The 20,997-nt window shown below is 42.7% G+C and overlaps 1 protein-coding gene across 4 annotated transcripts; it reads right to left on the bottom strand.

Moving 5' to 3' along the window:
• Positions 1 to 1,448: 1,448 nt before the first annotated feature.
• CD200 (CD200 molecule) lies at positions 1,449 to 20,192 on the bottom strand. Of its 4 annotated transcripts, XM_040621228.1 has the most exons (6): positions 19,309 to 20,192; positions 15,738 to 15,819; positions 11,854 to 12,174; positions 9,243 to 9,515; positions 7,126 to 7,233; positions 1,449 to 2,725 (listed from the first exon to the last, which is right to left on the bottom strand). In XM_040621228.1, the coding sequence occupies exons 1-6, from the start codon at positions 19,318 to 19,320 to the stop codon at positions 2,718 to 2,720; spliced, it is 804 nt and encodes a 267-aa protein (XP_040477162.1). In that variant the 5' UTR covers positions 19,321 to 20,192; the 3' UTR covers positions 1,449 to 2,717. The 4 variants fall into 4 exon arrangements, with proteins under 4 accessions (XP_040477162.1, XP_040477163.1, XP_040477161.1 ...); XM_040621229.1 differs by lacking the exon at positions 15,738 to 15,819 and having other exon boundaries at positions 19,309 to 20,186; XM_040621227.1 differs by lacking the exons at positions 15,738 to 15,819; positions 19,309 to 20,192 and adding an exon at positions 19,035 to 19,055.
• Positions 20,193 to 20,997: the final 805 nt, after the last annotated feature.

Here is a 20,997-nt window from a genome sequence, read left to right as displayed (position 1 = left end):
GCTCCTGCCTTCGTTGGCTATGACCTTCCCAGGTCTTTTCCATCGCGACCCACTGTTTTAAATCCAAGTCTCTCAGTATCTTCCAAGGTAACCGATAAGCCGTTTCATAAGCCAATTTAATTGATTTACAAGTGTACCTCGCTTTATCGCACCTCACAGACATGAGTATTTCACAAATTGCAGGTTTGTAGCAACCCTGCCCAGAGCAGGTCTGTCGGTCCCATGTTTCCAAAAGCATTTGCTCACTGCATGTCTCTGTGTCACATGTTGGTAATTCTCACAATTTTCCAAATTTTTTCTTACTCTTTTATTTGTTAGGTGATGTGTGACCAGGGGTTATGATTGGCTGAAAGCTCAGATGATGGCTAGCACTTTTTAGCAATAAAGTATTTTTAAATGCAGGTATGTACACAGGTTTTTTTAGACGTAACATTAATGCACCCTTAATAGACTACAGTATACTGTCAACATAACTTTTATATGCCCAGGGAAACAAAGAAATTCATCTGAGTTGTTTTATTGTGATATTTGCTTTTTTGCAGAGGTCTGGAACCAAACCCACAATATCTCCGAGCTACGCCTGGATTAGTGATGAAGAAGGATTCGTCCTAGGGCTCTCTGCACTAAGTTATGATGACATAATGGAATGCTTAGGCATTGTAAAGATATCTGTTTTGTAAGGAGTTTCTTTGGGAAAGACTCAGGAAATCTTCTCTTACTGTGGTCTCCTTTTCTGCATACACTTTAAATGACCAGTCCTTAAGATTGTCCCTGAGACTGTTTCAGGGGATCTGCAAAAGTCAAAACTATTGTCATCATCACACCAATACATCATTTGCCTTTTTCACGCTCATTCTCTCTCAAGCGTGATGTGGAACTTCCCAGAAACTACACGATGTGTAATGTTGACATCACCATGATGGCTAATAGAATGCATGCTTGTATATTTTTGTTTTTTAAAATTTAAAGCTTTTATTTCAAATGTGGTAAATATCAGCAAACACTTCTCTTTATAAGAAAGCTCTTTGGGGTCCTCAATAATGTTTTTAAGCATGTTCTAAATTTTTGAGAACTGCTGCTTTAGTTATCCTGCCTGATCTGGCAGTTGAGATTCCAGGCAGGGCGGTAGCTCTGATTAAATTCAAAACTGTAGTAAGCTAATCAGTTTGCAAAGGTTGGTATCTAAAAGCAAAATCAAAAGAGCATATACAAGGAAGTGCTCCCAAATTGACCAGGTCACGTCCAAAGGACCCAGTCACCAACTTGACAGAGCTCCCACTGCCCAGATCAGGGATATCTGATTTGTGACTTTGTGATAATCAGAAACGTTCGTGGCATCTTTTAGTGGGTGAGAGATAGAGGGGAGAGGAGGGTTTCACACACAGAGGGAAAATCTAAAGATTATCATTAATGCCCACATTTCCCCAAAGAGTGTCATGCGCCAAATATTTAGATTTGACACTTTTAATCATTCAGTATCTTAATACAAATATAAGAAATAATACAGAATTAAATAACATGAAAAGCTTACTAAATATACAAATATCCAATTCAACAGTGAAAACAACTTAAGCTTTAGTTCCTGGGTCACTGAGTAGAGATCAGAAAGCAAAAGACACTGAAAAAGTCACTAATTTGGTCTTGTGATTATTAAGAGTTCAAAATTGTTCCACTAGTTAGAACACTATATTTAGAACAAAGGGATTTGTAAACCCATTCATACCTTCTCTGCTATTATGAGAAGTTAACTCATGGGAAAAGAAGCCAGGAGGGAAAAACATTTGAATTGATTGACTGTTATTCAGGAAACTTCCTAAATGCCTGTTTTTATTGTATCATATATCTTCTTGTGAGTTCACAATGACTGATATAGGACTGGATCTTATTATAAGTCAAATGGGACAGGAAATGCTTTTTTAAAATGTGAGCTGCTGGGCTAACAATATTTATTCTTCTACACAAGTAGATAAGTAAAGTTACGGTTGTCAGTGTTATTTTGCAATGAATTCAGTCCCATATTCATTGTGGTAAACGTTAAGTCACAGAAGGACATAAAGAACAGCAGCGAAACCAAGGGTTCGAGAAAGACCAGTTACTAACAAACCAGTCAGCAGGTAGTGGACTGCCACCACCACGTGAGGAGGAAACAGACTCGTGGACCTAAGAACAATATGGAAGAAGAGACGGAACAGCAACAGAAAGGTAAAAGGTAGTCTTAGAAAAGTTCTTTGGTCCTTAACACCTTCCCGTGTTCTCTTTCTCTTTTTCATTTCTTGATTCCTTTTTTCCCTGGAATTACATCAGTTTTCAGGGCAGAATGGCAAACTATCTGGTCCAACGTCCTAATTTTCTGGATGCAGGTGTGGATGCTCATTGAGATAAGTGATGAACAGATGGCCTCAGGTGGAGCCAGAGTCAGCCTCTGAGTCGTGGCTACTGAGTCAAAGTCCAGCCTCCTTTCAACAGCGCAGCACTGCATTGCTTCATAAAATCAAGTCCTACAACAGACTTGAGAGGTAAAACGACTTCCTTTTGGAACCCCCACAAGCACGGGGTAGCTTAGATGGCAGTAGGAAATCTTGAAATTCTTAGGTCTTTTATCCCTACCTCTTCTGCTCTTTAGGTCCCTCAGAGAATTATTCTTTTCCTCCCGCCTTCCTCCTGAGTCAGATTCAAGTAGACCAGGGCGTAACTTTTCAGGGTTCTGTGTGATTCCTCTAGGGCTCTGGATAAAAGAAAGATCAAGATATTAACTTCAAACATTTATAATGTCTATCCTAACACATTTGAAGAAGATACATAACAGAAGGTTCAGTAAGCATAGAATACACCGGTGGATATTTCATTGGCAAAGATTAGGACATTCCTGACCCAATGCGATGTAGGGAGACCGTGACTTTTTCCAAGGGACATAGGTAATTCTAGGAAATAATGTTTTGCAGAATCACTTAGGACTACAAATAAAAAAAAAATTTTTTTAAAGTCAAAGAATTCCAAATAATCTACATGTATTTTATTTATAAGACCTTGAGCTTTGTTTCCTGTGGATACTAACTCGCTGGACATTGGGCTGGGGATGGTCACAAAGTAGACCCATGGAGGGCCTTTCCAGGGCTTCCAGATTCCTAGCACCTAACCTGAAGGGATGTGGACCTCCCCACAAGGCACGGAGTCAGTGAAGTCAAAGACCTGGGATCTTATCTTGGTGCTACCTCTCATTCTCTGTGTAACCTTAAGTAATTCTTAGAAACCGTAATGTTTTAAACCTGCCAAAATTCCAGTATCTGATATCTGTGGTAAAAGACACAGAACAGCTCAAGCAAGAATGCCCAGGCTTAAGGTTCTGCTAGCGAGTGACTCTGTCATCCGGTCATAACATTCTGAGATGACGGATGGCATCTGCCCCCATTCAAGGGTAAACTCTTGTAGAAAAATATGTTGGAATGCAAGATTTCTCCCAGCAGTTTTGACCTAAGCAGTTCAATAAAGGTTGCCCCACACTTTTCTCAATAAAACACCCCATTTCTTCTGCTTGGAGCTATGAGGAAACTGTGGTAGGGGTGCTGGCCGCCACCCATCCAGCCTGCCTCAGGGAGACATAAGTACAATCATTATGCGAAGCAAAGATTCGTATTATTTTAGGAACAAATACTCTTTGTATTGTCCTTCTAACTAGTCACCAATTTTACCATCATAAATTGTTTATCGGGCACTTTTGTTATTTGATATAGTACTAAACTTAAAACAGAGAAAATGGCATGATTCCACCCACGGCATAGTGTTTTATTAATACTGCCATTATCACTGAAAGAGCCCACTTACAGGTTACATTATTATGAAGTGAAGTGAAAGAATTCAGGGTAATTATACAGATAATGTGAGCAAGGGAAAAAAAACCCACTTTGCTATGAAAGGGCTAGACACTTGAAGAAGAAGTGAAATTTGGCATATGCATTTCATACGAATGTCTAAATTTTCTATTGTTTGCCAATTCTGCCTTGACTCAATCAAACAAAAGAAAACTTGTACTCAAAATAAAAATTTCAAAAACTGAGGTGATCAGCTGTCTATTAAGATCTGCCCCAAAGTGAGGTTAGTTTCTGAGAAGCATGTGATCATTGGTGGGTTGACTAATGAGAAATAAAAGGCTATTCTCCACCCCAAATTTAATTTCATTGTAGTAGATATGGAAGGGGCAAATTTATGACATCAACTGTGTTTTAATAACAAGAACTATTATAGAATGGCGGAAAATTTCCCTAGGAAATTTTATTTTATTTTTTCACTTTCTATTTTAGTAATAAAGTGCTGGATTCACGAAAGAGAAAGAAAAGAGGATGTTCTTTAAAAACATATCAACCTATTATCTTACTGTTGCAGTCTCATGGGAAGTCACTACAACGATCCCATCAGGAATGCTACAAAGAGAAATTGCCTCTAAGTCATCATACCTTCCTCCAGAGTGTGCCTTTAATGGGGAAAAGAACACCACCATTCTCTCTGGTTTTAAACAGAATCACAAGAAAGAGAGACTCTACTTTTTCTACAAAAATAACATTATCATTAGAGATCACTCCTCTATCCCAAAACTATGCATTTGCTTGTGCTTTTGTGAGCAAAGAATAAGTGGTTTTGATCTAAAAATAGACTTTGTTGTTGCTGTCCTTATTTATTTAAGGGTCGAACCTTACTTAACTAGATCTGTTTTACCACTGAGAGGCTTCCTGGAGAGGATTCTTTTCTACTCACATTCAGTGAGTTCAAGAATTAATTCATCCCTCCTCTCCTTTTTCTCTCTCCATGAACTTTGAACACAAGCACACGCGCGTGCGCACACACACACACACACACATTCGGTCCCCCCTCTTCACTTCCTTCTTTCCAAACACATCATCATTGTTCCAGTCACTAGGTACAGACAGTTGGTATTATTTTTGACTGATCATGTTTTCCTGCCCATCCAAAAGTTTTAGGTGTTCAGGAGATAAGGGAAAGAAAACGAGAAGAAAAAAAGAAAACCCAAAGTACGGGTAAGGACAGATAGGAAGCAAATGTAGTAGGTCCTTTCACTTTCGTCACAAATTGATAATCAGAATTTGTTAAAGAAATTTAAATTGTCAACATCTTCTATGGTTTTCTTCCATTTCTCCCAACTTTTTGTGTAACTTCAGTTTTGGTCTTGAGTGTTTAAGTCTCCAGCATAATCGACACTGAGTTTTACTAGTTATTTAAGTAAATGGGACCAAGGGATCTGGCTGTTAAAAATATTTGAAACCAGCAAATAATTCAGTCACCCAAACTATGCCGCTGAACATTCAATGTAATTAACTCATTTGGCCGTACGTCAAGAAGACATTGTCCGTAAATGGCAATCCCAGGGCTTGCAAGATTCTAAACAGGTTCAGGTGTTTATTTTCATAAATGAGAAAAAGCCTGGAAACAAAGATAAACTGACTCCCTTTGCTTCAGGAGCTGGAAAGGACACTGAACAATGATGTTTCTCAGAAAACCCAAGACTTACTTAATGAACAAAGGACAATTATTTTGCAAATGCCCCATTCTAGTGGAATTTACCTTGGGCTTGAATAGATTGTATTATAAGATTCTTGTCGAACAGGGACTTTTTAAGATGAATTTGAACACTTCATACTTCTTTCCTCACACTTTCTAAACGACAGCAAGCAAGGACTAAAATACATGCAACCCAATAGTTCCTTTCAAGCAGGACTGAGAGCATGATAGCTGGAAGAACATTCTGGCAGAGGTCAGCAGACCAAAACCAGGGTTCTAGTCCTAAGCCTGTTGTTAACTAGCTGTGTGACCTTAGGGAAGGAAGTCGTTTCCCTCCCTGGCTTCAAGGCCTAATGGAAAGAATGAAATGTTTGGACGAAGTGAATCAAACAGCCTTCTGCGTGTGACACTCTGCAGAGCACTCATGAATTCTATGGGCTTGTGTTTATATGCAGCAACACGATCTGATCGGTAATCTCCTCTTCCCACAGGACAAATACTTTTATCTACTTTTTCAAAGGGGTCATTGACACTGAAGATTTGTCACTTTTCTTATAAAATCACAAGAATTAATGTGGTGTTTATATAAGGCTTATGCAAAATTAAGTGTTCGAAAAACCTAGAACATGAAAGATAGCTTATGATTTAACTTTAAAAAACCAACAGTTTTTTCCTTCCCTATCTTTCAGTCATCTGAGATGGAAAAAACTCCCATATCAGCCTTTCATCCTGGGAAATCCCCATCGCACACACCATAAGCTGAAGCTTTGTATTAACTTTAATAAATTATGCACGGCCTTCCGAAAACAAAAAAATTCAATTCTCTCTCTCTAGCTGATTGTTCTTGTTTTATAGCATCTCATTTTATAGTTTTCTCCCAAGGTTTTAGACTCAGCATCTACGAGGTACTGAAATTACAGAAAGAAGAGAATTGAAAACATCACTTTGAAAATCTATCCATCCATCCATCCAACCATCCACCCAAGATTCATTCACTGTCTTAGTGAAAGTTTATTGAGCACTTAATATACATAAGACACGGTAATAGATGTTGTAGGGACAAAGAAAAATTTATAGTCTATAAGGAGAGAATGACATGACATAGTTCTAAGTATGGGTCACCTGTACTCTGTCTATAGTGGTTGAGACACAGAGTATAACACAGAAAACACTATTTAATTAGTGAGTATACTGGGCAATCTCAGAGTCTCTTACATGGAGTAGCTGGCCCGGGGAGCACTGTAAAAGGAAAAGAGACTGTCCTTCTCGTTAATGGGTAGAGGGACACAGTGTGGGTGCTAAGACTTCTTTCTCTGGTGTTGCCATCAGCGGACTCCACAGTGATCGGATAAACATTTTCCACATTTCCTCTCATCAACCCTTACTCTCTCAACTTTCAAATAATTAGCCATTAAATGATCTTAGCAAATGAAAAGCAGAAACATCTAGTTTAATGTCCAACTGCCAGAAAATGACCCCCAAGGTGTTCCAAAACACCAGCCAACAACAAGCACACACATTGTTGCCATCCCTTATTTCTATCTTCCTGTGCTCCCGGAGGTGCTATTAAAAAAATCATTTGTTTCCTTCTTTGTACTTCCTGTGATAACTTACCTCGGTCTTGGTTCCGATGACGTTTCCAGTATAGTAAGATTGAGATTAAGACCAGAAGAATGACCAAGGAAACAATGCTTAACAAGAGCGGAACTGAAAACCAAAAGCCTGTAGATGGTGGAGGGGGAAAAAGGAGAAACAAAGTCATAAGCAGAAACTGTTGAGGCAAAAAGTGATAAAGCAATCGTGATGAGTTTTTCCTAGAGTGGAGCTTTCAATGAAAATTATCCTCAAATACATACCTATTGAGGTCTCCATTCATGGTTTGGTTTTGTTTCAATAACATTTAGTTAATAATCTAACCACGTGTTTTCTGTGGTTACTATCTCATAAGAGCTTTGAATGCGTTACTTCATTTAATCCTCAAAACAGCCGAAGAGTTAGGTATTATTATCATCATCTCTCATATAAAAACAACAACAAAAACAACAGAACAAAAAACTGAGGCTCAAAGAAGCTAAGTAGACCCCAAATCAGGGTAGTAAGGGGCGGAACCAAGGCTTGCTCGGAGGTCAGTTTGCCTCCAAAGCACGGAGTCTTTGCCACACAGCCCATTAAAGTAATATATTTACTGAGGAAGCTGTGGAAGATACAGAGAAAAATAAAGGGGAAAATCCTGAATTTCATGATTCCAAGCCCAGCAGTAACTCATCTCCATGTTTTTATTGTACTTCTTCTAATCTATGTCTTTGTTATTAATCCTCTTTCCCGCGGTCTGTAAAAGCGGCTCCTCCCTGTCGCTCCGCAATCCTACAGCAGGGCAAGAGCTTCCTGACTCGGGGTTCCCAGCATCCTCCTNNNTCCTGACTCGGGGTTCCCAGCATCCTCCTGACTCGGGGTTCCCAGCATCCTCCTGACTCGGGGTTCCCAGCATCCTCCTCACACTTCTCTAACGGGATTTGTCATGTCATAATTCAGCTGAGCCCCTCAGACAGAGATGTGTCGAACTTCCATGGTTCCAGGGCTTGATAAATGCTTGAAGCATGGAAGACTTTCAGGAAACGTGCGCGGAGTAAACGAATGTTATCTAAATGGTGCATAAATGTTACAAACAATGTAAGTCGATCTTGGCATTCTGGGACGCAGACACGTGTTCCTTTCAGGGTCTTGCTTCTCAGGGAAATTTACCCTCTGCCTTGGCTGAAAATAGGATCTCTTCACAAGTGTCCAGATCTAACACCGCAAATCTTTTGCCCAAATTCACCTACATGTTGACTTTTGGATTTTTTTCGAGTCTGTTTTTTTTGAGAACCCCAAAAATGACTACAGGAAATGTTCCCTAGAGGCCACCATACAGGGGAAAGTTTTTCCAGGCTTTAGTGCTTAAAATGCTCCCTGAAAAAAAAGCATCAGTACCTTTGTAGGAAGTTTATTAGTGAAAGTCTCATCCAGAGAAAGAAAACCATGGCTATTCCCAAAGCATCTTGCCTAAAACTGCCCCCCCCCCTCGATTCTCCCACCCACAAGCCTGACTTCTCATGTCCCTGAGGCCCAGAGCTAGCAGCTTAGAGAGACACACAAGAACGCAAAGGGGTCTTGCTCAGGAGGCAATTTGTTGCAAAGGGGTGAGGAAAACCTCCTCAGATCGGCCCCTTTCTTCAAGGCTCTGTGGCCCCTCTTCCACAGTGTAGGTGAGTCAAAGCCTTCCTCACAGATGTCACTTTTCCCAGGAAATCTTCCTGATCCCTCCAGTCTGAGCCGATCCTCTCCTCCCTACCCTCAATCCTCCCCACCCTCAGTCCTCAGTAAGCTTTCTTCCTGAAGCATTTCGCACGCAGTTCTATAACTGCCCCTTGGGTAGCCCCCGTAGAACCGGAGCTTTCTGAGCACAGGGACTGAGCCTTGCTCACCGTCGCACTTCGGTCCCAAAGCCCGGCACACAACAGACACTCAGGAAAGGTCAGCGGCGTGGATGGATCTCGGCAAAAGCATCTGGGACGTGAGCAACATACCACAGTTACAACAGTAAAACTGGCTTTACTGGTTTCCTCAACTCTGCCTTTCTTTCCCCACTTACTCCATTGTCTCCCCATCGGCTCCTTGGCTGACAGGCCAAGACGCCCTACGGGACACTTGGCAGCTGCGTGTACACAGAGGCAACCACAGCCTTCTCTTACCTTTATCCACAGTCTGTGCGACGCTGGTCACCTTCCCCAGGTGCAGTACCTGGCAGACGACCTCCTTCCCCACCTGACTCTTGGGGTCTTTGACCTGGAGGATGCTCGTGACAGACGTGGTCCCATTGGGGTGCGAGAGAACCTCAGTACTGTTTTCAATCCCTGACCCAGACACCTTCCAGAAGATCACAGGGGCTGGGCGGGCATTGGCAGAGCAAGTGATATTTAGGTGGTCTTCGAAGAATTTATAGTGAAGGAACACTGTGGGCTGTACTGGGACAAAAAAATGATGGTCGGCCATCAGTTAAGTACCACATTCTCCTCAGAGGATGAAGGAAGATCTTTACAGGAAGACACTGGGGGCTCAGGGGATGAGGTGGCCCATGCAACCCAAACCGGGGCTCCTCACTTCTTCCTGTGTCTAATCCTCTGGCTGGCGGGAGGGAAAGTGGCCAGGACAGCCCTGCAACAAGAAAATCCTCTCTGTAGTTTGTCTGCAGGGAGATTAGCTGAATGGACATGGGAGGTCTTCTTTCCCAACAGTCCAGAGCCTAATTATTCTGTTCTCCTTTTCCAGGGGCAAGGCAGCATCTCTGGCTTCTTCTGGGTGTCCCACTCATAGTCTGACAACGGTCACCCGTCAGCACTGCCATAGCAGTAGGCTGCCCTTCTCAGAAGCCCAGGGCGGCTTCAGACCAGACAACCCACAGAGGGGCTGCTGCTGAGAGATGGCCTTTCTCAGCTTGGAGCTGGACCAGGGAATGAGATGCATGGAGGAGACTTGGAAAGTCCCTGCTTGGAATATCCACAGAGAATGTAAATTAGAAATTCACTGCTGATAACCAGAAAATCACAGAATGACAGCTGAGAGGACCTTGGAGATCACCTGACGGAATTAAGAGAAAATAACTAGTTACGAGAAAAGCACATTATTTTAAGTCCAGCTGTAACGCTGTTCCCTTTCAAAAGTCCCTTGACCAATGAATTCATTGTCATTGTGTACTTTCAATGTGCAGTTTATCTCTGCTGAGCAAACACAGGCTGGCTTTCCTGTGGTTGCCCTGGATCCTACGAGATAATTAAAGGGCAGTAGCTAAAGGAAAGCCTGGTCTGTGTTTAGAGGTTCAGGAGGTGGGTGGGTGGCAGTGGGAGGAGGAAATGGGGCCAGAGGGCTGTGGTTTCTTCCAAAGAATACCCAGATTATTAAAGTCAAGGGGCACTAGGGGAAGACAGATGAAAGAGAAGGAAGAGGAGTATGGTTGACACGGTGAGACATGGTGAGACTGGGTGGCAGGGTTCTCTGGTGTATCGAAGCTATAGATGGAAGCTATAAGGTGTGGCTGGAAAGGATCGGTGTGGAAAAGAACAGGGTTACTAACCAGAAGACTCAGGGGAGTCTGGTTTCCAGGTAAAAAATAATACAAACGTTTATGAGTAAAGGAGGGTAGAAAAGAGAAAGATGAGAAAAAAAGGAAGACTAAAGAAGAAAAAAAGTAACAGAAATGAGAAAAACATGAAACAAGAAGAAAAAAGAAGAAAAGAGAGGAGGTAGGAGGAAGGAAGGAAGGAAGGAAGGAAGGAAGGAAGGAAGGAAGGGGAAAAAAGGAGAGTAAAGAAGGAGGGAAGATCGGAGGGAGGAGGAAGAGGAAAAAAGGGAGACAAAGAGACAAAGAAAACAAAAGAAATAGAGTCAAGAAGAAAACCTGACAGAAGATTTTGCAGAGACAACTCATTATAGGCAAAATAAGTGAAAGCAACCTTTTTTTTTTGGCTGTGGCCACACCTCGTTTGCACTCCGGTTTACTGATCCTCCCCTTACCCCTTGCCCACTATTCTTGGTGTGCTTAAACTCTCATTTTAACATTCCAGATAACCCTGTCTAAATTTCTCTTTTTTTCTCTAAATTTTCTCTAAAACTACCACTAAGTGTGCCATGCTCCAAAGTTACCCTAGTCTCACTTCTCAATTCCTGATCTCAGCTATGTGTCAGTTAAAAGGAAAAGAATCTTGTCAAACTAAGCCGCTCGGATTGTAAAAGAATGTTTATTATCCAGTTAAATACCTAGTTGACATCAGGTATGAAGAGCCTCTGAGGTATGTCCCCTTATCAATCCCGAGAGAACTGTGTTGAAAGGGACCACCATAACTGGCTCCGGGTAGGCCGATCTGGCTTTGTCTTTAGATCCAAAAAGTTAAAGCTGTTAGAGACCCTCCAGATGATCGATTTCATACTTACCGTGCAGATAAATAAACTCTGGTTCAGAGAGTAGACGGGACACTCCCAGGGTCACATGACTGCTAAAGGCAAAGCCAGGTCTGAACCATATCACTACTTGTGAAGAACCCGTTATCCTCACCATGGTCCTTCATTTACTCTTGCTGACAGCACCATTCCTCAGAGCAAAGATAACGCCAGGCAGAGATTCAAGGTAGCCCCATGAACTTTCCAAATAGCCATAACCACTGTTATAATAGACATGAGGGTCTAAGTATCTTCTCATGAACCTTTCTGAGGTTAAGATCCTGAAAAACTAGGCACTACCACCATGTTCCAAACATTCTTGAAAATAACATTTCTAGCCAGAGACAATATAGTCTCAGGGATTCTCACCAGAGAGGGTGAGGCAGGCTGTTCCTGAGATCTTCCCAGAACCAAAAGTATTGAAGAGGCACATGTAACACCCTTCATCCTCCAGGGTGGTGTTCCAGAAGGTAATGGTTGAGTTCTTGAGTTCCAGCTGGGTGATATTTATCTTGTCCTTGTAGGCAGGCTGGACCACAACCCCATGGTTCTTGCTGAAGGTGACCATGTTTTCTGGGCTAACGGGCTTGACCTTCTGCCACGTCACAATCAAGACTTCCTCGGAACTTTGCAGAGAGCATCTTAAGGAAGCAGGTGTGTTCAGCGGCATTTTTTCATTTTGGGTCACCACTTTTATCATGGAATCATGAAAGAACATTTACATTTTAAAATTTAATACATAAAAATACACATTTTTCTGATTAAAAAATGCAAATTCAAAGTTAAACACAGAACAGATAGAGAAAATTGCAAAGAAAACATTTACCTACTTCCCTGATGTTGCTAGAGAACTGTAAGTTCAAATATGTTTATTCAATCTTTGAGAGTAGCAGAGTAAAAAAACAAGCAAACTCTCAGCGACGGAAATTATGCGAAGAATCCCTGTAAGCTGAAAGTACGTAAGAATGAGGTTGGAGATGAAAACTGCCAGATAGAATAGAAACATCACCAAGAGTGTTCATGTCTAGAGGTGCAGAAGCAAGAAAGGGCCAATGGACAATTGGCAGAGCGATCCGTTGAAGCGAAGAAGATGTAGCAGTCCTACACATTCCACACACACCCCCGACAGAGAAGGGGCAGCAACAGCAGTGTCTGCCTCTAGGAAGCAGTAGCGAATACAGGAACATAAGGTAGAAAAATGTACCGGACGATGCTTCAGGAGGCTTCTATATAGTACGAGACGTCTTTGACAACCAAATAGCAATCTACGCATTCTCACAATTTTACTTAATGCAATGCAGAATACAAGGCATGACAGCAACTTCCTCCCCCTCCAATGCCGGCTCCTCATGGTGCTATGCTGGACGATCCAATGGGAAATCTTAATATAACAACAACCTAGGCAGACATTTGAGAACGTTGATGCAATGAAAGAAGAATAAACTCTACAAACCCAGGAACTCCTACCAAATGAATAAAGACATCATAAATCAATAAGCTCTTTGCCATGAACAAATGTGGTATCTTCAGAGTAAAAACGAGCCGGCATTGTAAATAGTAGAAATCAGAGTTGTAGAAAATGACAGATACAGAATCTTAATGATTTGGCTGACTTCGCAGAACGGACATCACTGGAGGGTAAACTAGTTAAGTAGGAAAAGCAGGTCAAGGAATTCTTCCAGAATGTGGCACAAAGGGATAAAGATATGGGGAAAAAATTCAAGAGAAATTCAAAGACCTGGAATGTTTCAGCATCAGACCGTTGAGACTTATAAGAAGGGGAAAGGAAGAATGGGAGACAAAAACATTGTAAGGGGCAAAAATGTATTTTTCAAAATGATAAAAGGAACCATCTAAAATAAGATATATTCATTATAAATCTTGATGTTGGGACGCCTGGGTGGCTCAGTCAGTTAAGCATCCAACTCTTGATTTTGGCTCAGGTCATGAGCTCAGGGTCATGGAACTGAGCCCCGCCTCGGGCTCCGCACTCAGCAGGGAATCTGTTTGGGATTCTCCCTCTCCCTCCTCCCTTCCCCCAGGTTCTCTCTCTCTCTCTTTCAAATAAATAAAATAAATCTTTAAACAAACAAACAAACAAACAAACCTTTCTGTGCCTAACAACATAAGTGAAAACAGATAAAAAGCCATAGAATTGAAAAGAAAATTTTTTTTTTTTAAGATTTTATTTATTTATTTGACAGAGATAGAGACAGGATAGAGACATCCAGCGAGAGAGGGAACACAAGCAGGGGGAGTGGGAGAGGAAGAAGCAGGCTCATAGTGGAAGAGCCTGATGTGGGGCTCGATCCCAGATCGCCGGGATCACTCCCTGAGCCGAAAGCAGACGCTTAACCGCTGTGCCACCCAGGCGCCCCTGAAAAGAAAATTAAATCCACAAAAATAATGGGACAGGTTTCTATAGTTCCCTCAGAATTTTCACTTCCATATATTAAAAAATATAGATAAAGCAAAAAGTCAAATATAAGGATGTGAAGATTTGAAAAGTGAATATTTATATATAAATCATTATATATATATTATATGTGTGTAACTTTTACCCAAAGAGAACATACAATCTTTACAAACATTGCTCCAAACTGAACTTGAAATTGGGATGCAAAAAAAGCTCTTACCCCATGACCTTGAACACTGTCCACAATGCAACAAATGAGAAATTTACATACTTCTTTCAACTCTAATTACACCAGAAATCATAGAAAGAATAATCAACTACTATAAATGACAATGACAATAGAATGTATTAAAATCCATAGAAATCGATAAAGCCATTTTTCGTAGGAAAATATTTAATCCTAACTTCATTAGGAAACAAGAGAGACTGAAAAATGAATACACACATGTATCCAAATATCCCAGCCCCCCAAGAGATAAAAGGAGTGAATTAATATAGATAAAAGCACAAATTAATGAAATGGTAGACAGCATGTAGACTTTATCAAAAACACCAAAATCTGGGGTTTTTTAAAAGAATAACATACAAAACATGTTGGCTAGTGTAAATAGAAAAAAAAGAAGCAATATCCTCTCCGTGGCCCTTCAATAATGTCAAGGATGAGAAGATAAGCATAGCAACAGACACAAATTGGAACCCCAAGTATTGCAGAAGGATAGCTTTAGGGCGGTGTACTCTTGGTAGACGGGAGAAGGTATGGGGGCTATACCTGCTGTCGGGGTTTTCTGAAAGTTCGGGGAGATTTTGCAGAGCAGCGATTTGAAGACATTGCTACTTTTAGAATGCAGAATAGAAAAGGAACCAGAGCTAGAGTTTTAACTTCTTAGGTGATTTTTCTATTTGACTATGGAAGAAATAATTCGGTGGAAAGTTTACAATTCTCAGATGCTTCTACGGAATTCCGTTTAGATTCCCCCTCGTCCGTTGGTAAAACCTGTGCCATGGATGGTGGGAAGCTTGCCCTGTCTCCACCTGTGAAGGCTGATATAAAGCAACAGCATATGGAAGATGATAGAAGGTCAAGGGTGAAGTGAGGGGTGGCCTCTCATGGAACAGAGGAGAAAGGCCTGGCACAACTAGGAAACTCAACGAATAAGTGGACAGCACAGGCATATGTTTTATATAGGCTTTTATGCGACTCTATATTTCATTATTTTCCGTAGTTTTCTATAAAAGCAGGGCATGCCCAATTCAAAGGCTACCAGATCACCTTTTTTTTTTTTTTAAAGATTTTATTTATTTATGTGACAGAGAGACAGCCAGCGAGAGAGGGAACACAGCAGGCGAGTGAGAGAGGAAGAAGCAGGCTCCTAGCGGAGGAGCCCGATGTGGGACTCGATCCCAGAACCCCGGGATCACGCCCTGAGCCGAAGGCAGACGCTTTAACGACTGCGCTACCCAGGCGCCCCACCAGATCACCTTCTAAAAAGGGTATATTCATTCATACTCCCCAAGCATTTCCCTATTTTATAAACACAGGGAATTATACTTAAATAATATTTAAAATTTATTTGACTTGATAGGTGAAAAACACCTTAACGTAGAATTTCTTCATGTCTGGTTTTATCTATGGAAACGGTTTCTAAATATTCGAAGTCTTTTTCTACTTCGAAAATAAAAATGTGGAAAGCAGAAAGAACCACTCCCACTCCTCCAAGCAAATTACGTGTTTAAGTAATTCACGCAGACAAATGTTCTAGCACAAACGCTGGCCAGATGTCTCACTCCAGAAGTCGTGCTCCTGCACCCCATGCAGGGGAACTGGGTAGCTTTTTACCTTGCGCCCTGCATAGCGTCACTGCTGTCAAGAACCCAATCAGTCTGTAGGCAGACAGACGACAGAAGCGCGTCCTGCACACCTGAAGACAGAAAGCAAAGCAAAGACATGGGCATTTGCATGTGAACAAAAGGCTAAGGAAGCTTCAATCTCACGACTGCCTCAGGGAACGCGGCGGCTCAAGCCTTAACCACCGATGACTTCGGGTTTGCGGAGGCAGAACCAGAGACTATAAATGGAAGAAATAAAGGAGCATGCTCAGGCTAGGGGAGGGGAAAAGCAGCAATACGGCTCCTCCGTCGTGGCAATCCCTAGCAATTTGAGGCCTTGCTCTCAAAGCCACCATGGTCAAGCGCAAGGTCTCAAAGACGTAGGACGGTCAGGGGAAAGAAGCTGCCATAAATACACACAGAAAACACAGCGACTGCAAATGTTAGACAGCATCCACTTCCCAAATAATCCACATCTGTGAACGTTAAAGACATAACTCAGGGGGAACCACTTTCAAAAAGATACGACTGCCTTGAAGTTTGCTGATGTAGATTTCCCTGAAAATTCTGCAAATTTTATATAAATCGCACCTTTTAAAAAACAGTAATGTCTAGGGGCGCCTGAGGCTGTGCAGTCAACTAAGCGTCCGACTCTTGGTTTTGGCTTCGGTCATGATCGCAGGGTCCTGGGATCGAGCCCTGCCCCCCAGCTCTGCATTCAGTGAGGGATATGCGTGAGATTCTCTCTCCCTCTCTCCCTCCATTCCTCCCGCTTGTGGGCACACACACACTCTCTCTCTCTCTCTCAAATAAATAAATCTTTTTTAAAAAAACAGTAATGTTCTTTTTTTTTCCTTAATTGCTTTATTTTCATGTGTCCGGGTAGAAATCCTTGGCATTTTTACATGGTGACATTTAATTGAATGTTATTCTGGGTATCATTTTATTATAAAATGAGACGGTGGGATGTAGACAGATTAACTGCTCTCTACACTAGCCCCATGGATCCATTCACTTGACCTACATGTGTGTGCAGAAGGGCACAGGCAAGAAATGTAACTTTTCCCTACCTTTTCCTATACTAGAGATGTGTAAGCGATGTAGGTTTCTCTGTATTTTTCTTTACCTGAATTTCATGTTGCCAGTCCAAGTAGAGGTAGAGACTTCATTGCAGTCAATATCACATCATCTCTGTCAATTCAACTCCCTGCCACTCCCACACTTCACAATTGTCCCAATCTCTGGCATTCCATCTCCATTCTTAGAGGCTCACACAAAGCCCAGCCAGGGGACAGGGCTACTAATCCTTATTTACAACCATCTAGCCACGCATTCTCTCAGATGGCTGTGTTCCCCTCCAGTCATCGTGGTCATAGGTTTTTGCAACTAAACCTTGTGCTTGGGCAGTGTCTTCACCGATTTTCTTTCGTTCTCCTGATTCCGTGACCCTGGGTTCTCCCTTTGTTGGGCAAAGGGAAATTCTACAAGTTCTCTGCCTAGACTCGCATGTGTCTATCCATCTCTGTTTTACTCTTCCCTTGTCATGAAGAGGCTGGCCTCTTTCCACAGTTCCCCCCAGGAAAGCAAGGAACAGGTATTTTCTCTTCTTGGATTTCAACACCTCTCTGTAAGTTCTATTTACCATCCTCCCAAACTCCCTCCCCACTCACTGCGATCAGAGACCAGGCTGCCTTTTCAGAACACAAGCTTGTGTCTAAATATAGACTTCAGTCAGTCCCTCTTTGCTCTCCCAGCCTAGAAAATAACTTATTTCCCCTACGGTCAGGAAAGCTGGTTCTTCCATCACCTGCATTCTTCCCATCTGGACTCACGTATGTCCTTGATTTTCCAGTGTTTAGGCTCTTAAAACTCAAATGCTTAGGTTCTTGCTGTATCAACACCTTCGCTTCCAAAACTAAAGTCTTCTTTGACATTCTAATTCCATGCCATTTTTTTTTAATCATATGCCTCTCTCTCACATGGAAGCCCAGATTCTAGCAAAGATGATGAGGAATGCAGAGTGGCTTGGCTCGCGCAGGGAAAATCTGTGTTTTAGGATAAGAAAGCCGATGCACGCCAGAACACAGTGTGTGAGCTGGGAGCCAAGAATGTTGAAGAAGGAAAACACAATGATTGAGGCAAGGGAATTAGAAGGAAAGCCTTGCTATTAAATATATACATAATTATTTCTGGCTGATGACTTGGGGTTAACACAAATATCAGATGTGTGAGCCAGGCAAGTGACTTTACCTCTCCAAAACACAGGCAAAAATAACAGCATCGACCCCTCTGTTAAAAAGACTAAGCAAGTTAGCACATGCTAACTTGCCCCCAGAAGAGTGAGTGAGCACTACATAGATACCGTTATTTCATTGGGTTACTATGAGAAGTAAGCATTTAAGCCACTTAATACAGTGTCTAAGATACAGTAAATCCCAATACATGTTAGGTAACTAAAAAAAAAAAAAATTCATTAATCAAATCACATACAGGGAGTACAAAATGAAAATGGAGCAATCCACTTCTACCCCTGGCCAAGAGGGCCAGAGTTCCCGGAGACCTGGTCTTAACCTGACAGCCTCCCTCGGGCAGCTAACTGCTCCTGTCCATGCCTCTTTCCCCTGACTTTCTAGGTGCAAATCGCGCTCCCATCACGTGTCGTCGCATGGACTTGGGAAAATTAACCTGTCTGCTTGTTTCCTTACTTGTAAAATCACATAACACTCCTCGCTGAAGGATGGCTGCGAAGATCTGCAGCACCCGGGCGGGGTAAACAAGCTCCCAGGCCACCATTCTCCTTTGTTAAGATACTGAAATGACTGGCCGTGCGGTCTTGCCAATAAACCATTTATGAAAAAAATAGATACCCTGAGGTATTACTTGTATTTGGAATTTAGTCTTTTACTATTATTCTTTTCAATTTTCCCAATGTAAATAAAAATCCGCTCATTCTGTTTGTGCCATGGAAACAGATTCGGAATAAACAAAATGTCTGTCTCTCTTGGATACCCTGGGATTTAACCCTGATTCATCTGGTCCTTTTTGGCTCCCAACGCAAAGGACGGAAGGATGGAGAAAGGCCGGTGCATCAAGGAGGGAGCGAGCTCTCCAGCAGGGAGTGAGCCCTGAATGCTGCAGCGGCACCCCAGCTTTGGGTGCCAACAGGGAGCCAGAGCGGCACCAGCCATCCCTTTCTCAGGAGAGCGACCATAGCATGTGCTTTCCTGCGTGCGAGCCGCGGCCGGGGAGCCCACCCCAGCCTGCCCAGAGGACCCGCCGCCGCCTGCGCGCGCCTCCCCGCCCGTACCCCTCGGAGGACGACGATGATCTCGAGAGAAGCGTCTCCGTCTCCCAACACCCTTCCAGAACAACAGCACAAAGAACTGGCCTGGAAACCACCCTCCGCGAGGCAAAATCCGCTTCTCCGCGAGGTTAAGCATCGCGGCACCAAGCCCAGCGCCGAACCAGCCCGGGGCGCGCCGCAGCCGGACGCCCGCGGCCCTCGCCGTCCCCAGGGCCACCGGCGCGAGCTCGCGCCCCCTCCTCCCCTGCGCCCTCCTTCCACGCCCGGCCCCGCTCACCGGCCTCCCCATCGCCGCTCCCGGGCGCGCGCGGCTGCCGGCTTCAGCTGGAAAGCCCGGGGGATCTCACTGCGGCGCGCGGAGCTCCGCCAGCTCGGGGAGGCGGGCCAGTCCCCGCCCCGGGACGGAGCCCGCGTGGTGGTCGACCAGCTTGCAGCGCCGGCCGCAAGGGGCCAGGCCACACGGGGTTTCCAGTTAAATTCCCCATCTTTAAACATTTCCAGTTCTCAGAGGTGGCGACTGGGGAAACTGAGAAAGCATGGGGCGGGGGGATACACTTTTTCCATTCTCTTTTCACGAGGACAGAAAGGAAACGGGGGTGGTGAGGAGTCATCCGTTGGGCGTTAGCGCCTCGAATGGCAACTTGTGCTGTCAAGCAGGTGTGAAATAGCAGGGGGTGGTGAAACCGACAAAGAACAAAGGCTTTTCTTGGGGGGTCTTGGAATTGCAGTTCGGGGAGCACGGGTTCCGGAAACCAGAAAAGTGCTCTGCTCCAGTAGGGAGAGCAAGGGGTTTTATGAAAAAGAAGGAAGGGGTAATTACATGTTGCAGATAAAGAAAATAAGGGGAAAAGAGGCTAATTTGGTGCTAACCGGGGGAGCCATTTCTGATAACTATTGCTTTGTTGTTGCTGTAAAACTAAACTGTCTCTAGCATGTGTTAACTATCTTGACTGTCTTCAAAGGACCCGCATGCCAGTTGCTGTGTTGAAATTTAACTGTTTGTAAAACTATTGTGGCTTCTGGCTCAGTCCAAGAGTTCATTAGTTGGAAAAGAAAATGAAGCTTCAAGATGGATTCTCTCACGTCCCAGAAACTTTATACAATTCCACACAGGCATGTCAGAAATGAAGATTTTTGAGAAATGTTATTCAGTTTCTCCAGATGTCACCTATGAAAATAAAAAATGTTTTGAGGCTGAAGTTAACCAAGAGACACCTTTAAAAAAACAAATGCACATTTATTTTTATCTGGAATCAAATTTTGTATTCAGGCAATCAATTCTGTAATGATCTCTTCTTTCAGAGTGCCTGGTTTGTTTGTTTGTTTGTCTTCTTATCGGGAGGACTTTCCTTCCACTTGCATTGATGAGGAGGATTCGTTTATTTTAACAAGTTCCAGAGTTCTTGGCTCTTAGAGAGAGAGAGAGAGGGAAACAGATCTATGAATTACTCATCTCCTGAAATCTTCCTATTCTCCTACCACCACCCTCTGACAAGGTGCTGGAAAGAGCTTTTAGTTAAGGATCCATGGGCCTGTAAATCTAGGGCTGTAAAATATAATAGAATGACTGCACCTTTCCAGACAAACAGAAACATGACAACACATAATCAAAGGATTAAATGACTCATGGGCTGCCAAACAGGATACATAAAAGAAAATCCACTTTTAGACATAGTATAGTGACATTAAGAAGATCAAATAAAGAAAATTAAGGAGACAAGTTTAAAAAGAACTTCAAAAATGAAGAGAGACACACAAAGGAAAGAGGATCAAAGGGACATTAAATGTCACAAGGCAGTGCCAGGTGCCAGAAGACAATGAGTTAATTTTCATACTGAAGAAAAATAACTTTGAATTCCACATCGTCTTTTATGAACATTGCTATACAAGTATATTTATTTTTTTTAATTTTTTTCATCAAATGTACCATTTGTAGAGGAGTGTGCAAACATCACAAGTATACAAC

This window comes from Ursus maritimus, unplaced genomic scaffold, assembly GCF_017311325.1.
Source record: "Ursus maritimus isolate PB19 unplaced genomic scaffold, ASM1731132v1 scaffold_4, whole genome shotgun sequence".
In the NCBI taxonomy this organism is placed as follows: Eukaryota; Metazoa; Chordata; class Mammalia; order Carnivora; family Ursidae; genus Ursus; species Ursus maritimus.
The sequence above is the reverse complement of the archived record's forward strand: the minus strand, read 5'-3'. Positions and strand labels throughout refer to the sequence as shown.